The 9,900-nt window shown below is 61.0% G+C and overlaps 1 protein-coding gene across 1 annotated transcript; it reads left to right on the forward strand.

Moving 5' to 3' along the window:
• Positions 1-63: 63 nt before the first annotated feature.
• Positions 64-7,647, forward strand: Bsg (basigin (Ok blood group)). The gene is given in 9 exon segments (XM_004866019.4): positions 64-206; positions 4,460-4,594; positions 4,597-4,806; positions 5,424-5,580; positions 5,877-5,962; positions 6,084-6,220; positions 6,301-6,577; positions 6,890-6,914; positions 7,025-7,647. Coding segments are annotated over 9 exon segments (1,158 nt in total). The 5' UTR covers positions 64-139; the 3' UTR covers positions 7,089-7,647.
• The last annotated feature ends 2,253 nt before the right edge of the window (positions 7,648-9,900 follow it).

Consider the following 9,900-nt stretch of genomic DNA (forward strand, 5'->3'; position numbering starts at 1 on the left):
GGACGTGGGGGGTCCTGCGTGCTCTGGGCGTCCCGCCCCGGTACGTTGCCTGCGTGCGCGCGCCCCGCCGAAGCCTGCTCTTCTTATAGCGCAGCATCGGGGACGGGCGCGGCGAGTGGCGCGGGGACAGACGGGTGACATGGCGGCTGCGCTGCTTTTGGCGCTGGGCCTCGTGCTGCTGGACGTCCAGGGCACCTCCGCGGCGGGTAAGGAGCGGGCCGAGGTCGCCGGGCCCGATGAGGAAGCCTGGAGGGGCGTCCGGGCCTTGGGGGGTCTCCGCGAGGTCAGAGGTGGAAGGGGTCGATGCCCGAGGAGATGGGGGTGGGAGAGGAGCGGGGGGTGGGGTCCTCGTCTGGGAGAATGGAGCTGAAGGATGATCCTAGAGGTTTGGGGGCGCGGGTGTGCCTGGGGCGACGTCCCTGAGGTTTGGGGGTCTTGGAGGGACGGGGTGTTAGGGGTTCATCGCTTTGAGGGTCCCCACCCTGAGAGACTGGGTGGGAGATTATCCTGGAGCTTCTGAAGGGACCACATTGCCCAGGGGGACAACAGCGTCTCTGAGGATTATGGAGGCCCTAGGGACCCAGGAGTGGAGGAGGCTGCTGCCTGAGGTCCCCACCCCATCGACATAAGAGTGTGTTTGGGGGGTGAAAGTTTATCCTGAGAAGTCATCGGTGCCTGCGGGTGATGACCCTGAGTTTGGTGAACCTTATCTAGGCTGAGCTGAGCTTGCAGGCTAAGGAGCGCCGTGGGCCTGGGGGTCTCTGAAAGGAAGGGGGACAGGGTGAAGGGGAGTCATCCCCTTGGGGTTTCCCACTTGGAGGCCGCCAGGGTGAGAAGCTCCCAGTCTGGACTGCACCTGGAGGGGAGAGGTGACCCTGGGGAGTTCTGGGGGTGGCAGTGCTTGGGGGTGGTGTGCACAAGTTGGGGGGAATCCAAACCAAGGCTGACCCCAGGCACCCCCCAGATATCCCTGCCGCGGTATGTGGGTGTATAGGAGGTGTTGTCCTTGATTTTCTGTGGCCTAGATGAGGGGTATCCCTGGTCAAGGGCCTAGCCTGACCCCTGAATGAGGGCACTAGGGGCATTGGTGGCCAGGAGAAGGGAAGCCCAAGCTTGGGGGCTTGAGGAAACCCCTGGGTTGGACCCAGGCCTTGGGGCTGGTCCTAGGCCCCTCAGCCTGGGCCCCCACAGACTGGACCCCACAGGGCCTGGGAAGGATACCTGAGGAGGACCTGGGCAGTGCCAGGATGAGAGAGCCCCCTGCCCCCACATGTGACACCTTCCCTCAGGCGCCTGGACAATGGCTGTTGTGTTAGAAACCAGCCTGGGGCGATTATCATTCTTGATGGGATTTGGCTCCTTCTGGTGGAGCTCTGTTCTTCCACACGCCCTCAGGGGCTCCCTCGCCTGGCACAAACCTCTGATTTTGCCCGATGTAGGGAGGAAGGTGTGAGATGGCTTCATGGCCACCTGCTTTTTTTTTTTTGGTACTGGGGATCGAACTCGGGTCCTTGCACTTGCGCAGCAGGCAGTGAAACCACTGAGCTAAATCCCCGGCCCCCCTGCTCCATTTATAGGTGAGGAAACTGAGGCCCAAGGAGTCCAGTGTTCAAGGTCACAGCAAGGTCGCTTGGGCTTCCTGGCCAGAGCAGTAAGCACGGTTGATCTTGAAGACTCAGGGCATTTGGGGTTGGTGCTGCCCATGGGGCCATGTGTGGGGAGTGGACTCTGGCCGAGGTTACAGAGGAGTGTTTTCCAGGGACAGGCAAGACTGTGCTCTTGTGCTGGGGCGGGGGGGATTTCTTCCTTTATTAAAAACCTCATTTGTTTCTGGTTTAAAGATTTATAGTGACAACCATGTAGGGGACAAAGGGCAGAGGGTCTAAGGCTCTGCTGGAGAGAGAAGGTCACAGTGGCTGTCTCGGACTGAAGAGTGGACTGCAGGCCCCAGGGAAGGGGCTGTTCCTGACCCACTTTAACATTTCCCAGCCCTCAAAATTGACAGGGCCCCATCAAGCTCTTCCCTGGGAGTGTCCTGGGCCTGGCAAGAGGCAGGTTCTGGGGTGGCACAGATAGAAGCCCCTGGCAAGGTGAAGGCAGAAGATAAGCCACTCCTCACTGGGGAAGGCCCTGGTGGCCCCACGGCCACCCTGGGTTTTGTGGGTAGAGAATCTTTTTTGTTGTTGTTGTTGTTTTTTGGTACCGGGGATCGAACTCAGGACCTTGCACTTGAGAGGCAGGTGCCGGAACCACTGAGCTAGATCCCCGGCCCTGTGGGTAGAGAATCTTTGTCTTGTGCAGAGCCTGAACAGGGTTTCTGCCAACAGCAGGCTCAGCCTCAGGTCAGATCCCCCAGCCCTTCCCTGTGCAGCCACACGGCCATGCCAGGCAGAGCCTGCATGGGTGGGAAGTGTCCCAGTTGGTCTGGGGCATTTGTGCTTGTTTTCCTCAGCACTTTCTGTCCTACCCATGGAGAGAGTCAACAATCTGAGGGCCTGGGTGCTCGTGTGTGTGTTTACACGTGTGTGCGCTCATGCGCGTGCGTGTATGTGTGGAGAGGGGGGTACTAGTCATGGAACCTAGGCCTCTCCCATGCTGGGCCACAGAGGTGGACCCAACCCAAGCTCCATGGTCTTCCAGGCCCTCTGGGCAAAGCGTGACCATGGTTGCCTCTCCTGACAGGCAGCCTGCCCAAAGAGTCCCCCAAGGGGCCTCTGCTGGGGTGGGGCCCCCCAAGCTGGCAATCCAGGATGGGGGCACCGATTTGCTATGGGTGGGCTCCACCCAGGTGAGAGAGGTGACTATCTATGGCTCACGTCCCAGAATGCTTTGTTACTCCTATCTCCATGGCGAGGGTAGGTGCAGGCCACACCCTCCGGAGGGAGCCCCTCACCTCGGACACCCGCCTAGGCAGTGCAGGCTTGTTGACCCCGCAGCCAGCTGGCCCTGTGCCCCAACTGGCTGTGAGTGGACAGGAGGAGGGCTGTTTTTAGATGAAGGTCACTTCTGGAGGGTGTGGGCCGCAATCATGTGGCCAGGAGAGTCTGGACTTCTCCAGGGTGGCAATGGCTCAGCTGCTCCCCTCGTCCTGAGCTCTTGGGGGTTGCTTTGCCAACATCCTGGCCCTGTGAAATTTTAATGCCACCCCTGCAGGCAGCACCAACCCTGTCAGGGGCCACAGCATTATGTGTCTGAAGCTGTTTGGAGAGGGAGTGTGGACAAGGTGCACCTGCCCTTGGCAGCTGAGCCCTCACTGCAAGTGGAGGTGGCAGGGGGCAGCTGGGACAGGACCTGCCAAGGCGAGAGTGGCTGCTGCCCTGGTCCCCTGAAGAAGTGACGCTGAGCCCACATATGGGGAGCCTGTCCTGCTCCCAGGCTGTAAGACAAGCGGGCACATAGGAGTGAGAAGGGGTTTCGGCCTCTCCCTCACTTCCTACCACCCCTGAGTTCTGGTTGCCTGGAGTAGACAGAGGGACCCCAGTCCCAGGAAATGTAGGTTACTAGGAGATCCCTTGTCAAAAGGGACCACCAGAAGTGGCTGCCAAGTGTCTTGGCCTGCCCTGTGTGCCATGGTCCACTCAGGTGGGCAGGCGTTAGGCCCTATCCTGGGACCCTTGGGGCAGGCACCACCCCTGCTCCAGAGCCAATAGCCTCAGGCCCTGGGCAGTGACTTGCTCCCTACTCAGAGCTGAGCATGCGCTGTGCGTGTGTCAGTCTGCAGACAGGCTGCAACCTGATCCTCTTCCTCTTTGAGCTGAGCATGTGCACACATGAGTCTGCAGGTGCATGTCCTCATGCACACAGGTGTGGGAACCCGCCTGCCGCTGGGCCAGCCCTGCCAACAGCTGCCACAAGGTGTCTGAGTATCCCCTGCCCCTCTGCAGTTCTGTGACCCTGTGTCCCAAGCCAGCACCCTTCACCTGGCCACACCTGCTATTGGGCCCCACCCCTGTGGGCCCTTCATCAGAGATTCCCGGGGTGATTCTGAGGTTTGGCTTGAGAGGGGAGCCTGCTGTGAGGGCTGGAGGATCACCTACCCTTCTGGAGTTAGAGGGTTACTGTGCCCCACTGCTGGCCTGGCCCTCTGTGGATGGAGGAACCTGCACACGGGCAGCATCTCCCATATGATCGGGGAAGGGCTCCAGTGTAATTCGGGCTGTGCCTGCTGGCTGGGACCAGAGTTCCCAGTCAGGATGATGGGGGTTGGAGGCTCTGATGGGCTGGACCCTCGGGCCAGGGTCACTGTCCCACCCAGTCCTGTGCTTTGTTTGGAGCCATCCATGGTCTCAGTTGCTATCAGTCTGTGTCCCCACTGAGGACTCCGGCCCTGGGTAGGGACGCTGTCCCTGCCTCGGGCTCCCCTATGCACAGCAGCCACCTGGCTCCCTGGGCACTCCTCCCTGGGAGCTCAGAGGAAGCTCGGCCACCCAAGGATGACGGCCCTGACCCTCTCCCGTAGCTGGCTTTCTCACAGGCCCACTGTCCCAGAAGGGGCGGGCAGGGGGCAGCATCTAGCTGCACTGCGAGGTGGTTGGCAGCCCTATCCCCGAGATCCAGTGGTGGTTTGAAGGGAACCAGGCCAGCAACTCCTGCTCCTGCTCTGGGACGGTGCCCAGCAGGACCATGTCCACATCCACGCCGCCTACCACCAGCATGCGGCCAGCACCGTGTCCATCGAGGGCCTCACCGCCAAGGACGCGGGCACATATGAGTGCTTCGCCAGCAAGGACCCCAACCGTAACTACCTGACCTGGGCACCCAGAGTAAAATGGGTCCACACCCAGGCAAGCGTGGTGGTCCTTGAATGTGAGTGGCTGGGTCAGCTGCCTCAGTTTCCCTCTCGTGCCATCCGCCCTGGCTCCTGCTTGGTAGAACCCAGATGCCCTAGCCCAGCTCTCCGCCCAGCCCAGCCCAGCCCAGCCCAGGACTCTGACCTGGAGGCAGGAGCACAGCCTGGGCAGGAGCCAAAGGCCCTGCCTTCCTGCTCCACCCGTCCGCCCATCCTGCTCCGTCTGTCCACTCTGCACCCCTCATTGATGACCTGTCCCCCCCTGCGTGTGTCCAGTGGCTGTGGGGTCTGCCACTTGAGTGGTGTCTCGGCTCAGTGGTGCTTCTGGCCTCTAGCACTTGGTGTTCAGGTTTGGACTCCTGAGGGTTTCGGGCAGCTGAGCAGGAGGTTTGCTGAGGGTCCCCGGCTCTGTCCTGGAAAGGAGTCCTAGCCCGCCGGCCGGGGCCCCTCCCGCAGATGGTCTTCTGTCCTCACAGAGGGTTTCGGGGTGTTCTTGGCATCCTCAAGGACAGGCCCCACTTGGATGGGGCCCTCTTTGCCCACCCTGTTGTGGCAGGGCCAAGGGGACCTGGGCATCCTGCAGGCGAGGCCCTCTCCATCCTGTGCTCATCTCTGTCTTGCCTGTGGTTCCCAGTGGGCCCCATCACGACCACTGTGAATGACATTGGCTCCAAGGTGTACCTGACCTGCCTCATGAACCACAGTGACATCGCTGTCACGGGGCACCAGTGGCTGAGGGATGGCAAGGTGCTGAAGGAAGACGAACTGCCCGACCTGCACACCGAATACCAGTGAGTGGGGTGGCAGCAGGCACGGCCAGGAGCCCTAGGGAGCCTTGGGTCTGGTAGGGATCCTTGCAGCTCTGTGCTGTCACGGAAGAGCAGAACGTGGACGCCTTGGTCTGGGCTGGAATTCCCAAGGGGAGCACAGGGCCATTTCCTAGTTCCACTGCCAGGGTGCAGGGCAGGGCAGGCTGAGGGGGCTGCTCATTCACTGGGACAGGGCCCCCTCACCTGCAGGAGGGTAAAACCCAGGCCATGTGTAGCCTCCCGGGAGGACCAGGCTCACAGCCACTGCCCCATTGCAGGATGAACAAGGAGGGCAGCATGGGCGAGTACTTCTGTGTCTTCCTGCCCGAGGAGGCTCTGGGCAGGGCCGCAGTCACAGTGCCTGGTGAGTGCTGTGGCCTGGAGATGGGCAGGGCAGGGGACCCAGGAGCCCGCTCCTTGTGTGTGGCATCGGAGTGAGGGGAGCGGCTCTGCAGGGTGTCAGGTCTCTCCTGCTCCACCCCCAGGGCCCCCGGTGATCAAGGCCACCAGGAAGTCCGAGCACGCCAGTGAGGGGGAGACAGTCACACTGGTCTGCAAGTCCGACTCCTACCCCCCCATTGACACCTGGGTCTGGTACAAGGTGGTTGACTCCAGCTACCAGGTGAGGCCACAGGTCCAGGGAGGGGTGAGGCTGGGGCCATGGCCCTGTCCCTTCCCAGGTGCTGACAAGGCCCCTGTCAGGTCATCACCAACGACTCCCAGAGCAAGTTCTTCGTGAGCTCCTCAGGGGCCAGGTCGGAGCTTCGCATCAAGGAGCTGGACATGACTCTCGACCCTGGCACCTACGCCTGCAACGGCACCAATGTAGAGGGCACCAGCCACGCCACCATTACCTTGCGTGTGCGCAGCCACCTGGCTGCACTTTGGCCCTTCCTGGGCATTGTGGCAGAGGTGCTGGTGCTGGTCACCATCATCTTCATCTATGAGAAGCGGCGGAAGCCAGATGAGCCCCTGGATGGTGAGTGGCTAGGTGAGGCTCTCGGGGTGGGGGACAGCTGGGGTCTGCTCTCCATGGGCTCACCACCCTTTCTCCTTCCTCTCGGCCGCAACCGGTGTCCTCCACGGTAAGGGGCCCCTCCGCAGCCTGGGCAGCAGCTGCATGGCGAGGCTGGCTCCCCAGCCTGTGGGCTGCGTGCATGCAGCTGGGCGTGGCCTGTGCTGGGCGTGGCCTTGCGCTGCCACTTCCCAAGGTGGGGGGCTTCCCAGCACACGCTCCTTCCCAAAGGCCCTGTGGGCACCAGGCCTGCCTGACACCTCCTCTCCTCCACAGATGACGACGCAGGGTCCGTACCTCTGTAAGTCCTGGCCCTTGGGGGTTGGGGAGTCTCCTCTGTCCTCTGACTACCAGTGGTCAGTGCCAGGCCCAGGCACCACCACATGCTGAGCCCCTGCCCTGTGTCCTCAGGAAAGGCAACGCGCCCCACGTGAACGACAAAGGCAAGAACGTCCGCCAGAGGAACGCCACCTGAGCGGCACAGTGGCCCGGGTCAGGTCCCCGTCTCCCGTCTCCCGCAGGAGTCCGTCCCCTGCTGGCAAAGCGCCAGACCCACTCACCTCAGAAAACCCACGCAGCAACAGCAAACCCACTGTAGAGCTCCATATTGGATTTTTTTTAGTTTTAACTGAACTAGGGTTTTCTACGTACAGAATTTTGTTCCTTAGGTTTTGTTTTTCTCCTTTTTAAATGCATCATGAGTGCCAGGGAGTTGGCGCGTCCCCAAGAGGTGTCTCAAGTCCCCTGGGTCCCTGGCCGCTTGCAGCTCAGGAGGGTGCAGCCTGTGCCACCAGCCTGTCTGAAGCCAGCGCTGTCTCTGGTCCCCTGTGCTTTCGCTATTCTTTCCTGAAGGTCACAGTCTGTCTGTGACCTCTTGGTGGAGAGGACTCCATTTCTCTCCTGATGTCCAGTCCCCAGGGTGTGGGACTGCAGAGCTACCTGCTATCCCAGGGACAGCAGCCCCTTCTCCAGTGTTGGGCACACGGGGACCCCTCCCATCCCACCCCTGCACAATAAAGACTAAGCCCACCTGATCTGGTGTCTGCCCTGGGCTGTGGCTGCAGTGGAAGGGCTGTGGGCTGGGGCTGGGGCTGGGGCTGGGGCTCGGGCCGATGTCCCAACCTCAGTTTGAGCCAGGTTGGTCTGGGTGACCCGGGGAGGGTGAAAGTTAGGGTCACAGGCCAGGCTGGGCAGGAGCAGCTGGAAGCCAGATCAGAACCTCTCAGGATCTGCTGGGTCTAGGAGCTACTTGTTGTCTCCCTCTGAGCCTGCTTTGATCTTCTGTGGACTCCCCCACAGCCCATGGGGTCCAGGGAGGTTGGAGGCCCAGGGGCTTGAGCAGCCAGAGCCCTGGCTGTGTTGTGGGTCCCTCAGGAAGAGGCTGAGCCCAGAAACCACAGAAAGGCAGTGCTGGGGTAGAGCAGACAACCCTGGGCCCTAGAGGGTACCCTGTGCACAGCCTAGAAAGGGCCCAAAGGTGGAGGTCACCATGGATGCAGGTCCTGGGGGAATTGGACAGCCCTGGGCCTCAGGAGACCCCACAGGGTCCCTTCCTGGATAGGGCAGAATGCTGGACTGTCAGCTGGCCTGGCCAGGGGATTGGTGTCTGTCAGCTAATGGCTCAGGAAGAAAGGATCAAGCAGGAAGTGCCCCCCCCGCCCCATTGAACCCAGGGCGTTTGCGCTGAGCTACATCCTCAGCCCTCTTTTTCTTTCTTTTTTTTTTGTTTTGAGACCATGTCTTGCTAAGTTTCCCCAGTTCAACTCAAACTTGTGAACTTGTGTCAGCCTCCCAAGGTGCTGGGATCCCATGCATATTCCACTATGCCTGGATGGAAATTTGCATTTTTCAATGAGTGGGGTAATCCAGCATTTTTTATGCCAAAAAAGCCAAAGAAACCCACATCTGCCCCAGGCCACAGCCCTGGGAGGAGGCCCCACACCAGTTCTCAGGGTACCCGGATAATGCAGCCGGGTGGGGCCCTGCCCTGTCCTGGGCTGCCACTAGAGGGCGTTGTGCACTCGCCACAAGGCGGCTACTCCAAGGGCCGAGCTAGGGGCCCGGGGTTTGGGGTGGGGGCTCTCAAGGACACCTAGCCCAGCCTCAGGGCCACGCCTACCTGTCCTCTGGGCCCCTGCAGCTGGATACATAGTCCCCACCCGCCTGGCTGTGACCTTGTGTGTGTGAGGGGAATGGCACCATGCACATAAACCTCAGTGACCTTTGTGACCTTTCGGGACCCAGGAGTGAAGGCCACCAGCTTGGAGGCCCATGGGGCAGACTGCTGGGGAGTGGGGATGCTCCCCCTTTCTGCTTGGTGCTGTCTTGAGGGGGTCTCCCCACCTACTTTCTGCCTCATCCCCTGCCAAGAGTAAGGTCGCTGTGGGGTGGGGAGCCTGGGGGCCACCTGGATCCTCCATCCTGGGAGTGGAGTGCTTCCAGGGGCAGCCAGGCCTCAGCGGGCTGAGTTCCCCACAGAGAAGGGGTACACTGAGAGGGCTCCCCGTCCTTTGCATAGTGGTACATAGCCAATGAGGGGAACCCCCTCCACACTTTGTGCACCCTCCTAGCAGCAGATTTCCGCACAACATGCTTTTAGCGAGCACCTGTCTTAGCATGCATCCTTCACCTGTCCTGGGTACTGGCAGCTTACTGAACTCTGCCTCAGTTTCCCCATACGTGAGATGGGAAAACATTCGATGAGGTTATCAGGCTCTTATGACACTCAGGAAATGGCAGGCAGGGGTCTCTGGGAACCATGGGATTCAGGAGTCTCGGTCCCCAGTGGGCACAGGGGCAAGGCTGGAACAGCCTTTGAAGGAACAAGGCCTCATTCGTGGGGCCGACTCCATGTGGGCCTGGCAGCTGGCTGCTGGCTTCTGCTCCTGCCCCTGCCTCATCCTCTCCATCCTGGGAGGGGGTCATTGAGGCCATGAAAGGGACAGTAACCTGCCCAAGCTCACACAACGGAGACTGGAGGTCCCCTGGCCCCAGAGAACATGGCTGAGGGCCAGAGGAGGGGATTCCCCAGGCATTGGCAGCCTCTCCCCAGCAGGGTTCTGGGAAAAGAACTGTGCCAACCTCAAATCAACAGTAGCAGAGCCCCTGTCCCCATTGTGCAGGTGCTGGGGAAACAGACTCAGGAGGGGTATGACAGCCAGCCTTATCTGTCACCCGCCACCCAGGCAGCGGCCTGCACAGATGACTGCGTGTGGCTGAGAGACGGGTGAGACACACCGGCTCCCACACCACCCTTTCGTTGGCAGTAACCTGGGGTCCCAGTCCCG

Source organism: Heterocephalus glaber, unplaced genomic scaffold, assembly GCF_053883595.1.
Source record: "Heterocephalus glaber isolate CG9 unplaced genomic scaffold, H.glaber_assembly_v1.0 deba00001760, whole genome shotgun sequence".
NCBI lineage: Eukaryota > Metazoa > Chordata > Mammalia > Rodentia > Bathyergidae > Heterocephalus > Heterocephalus glaber.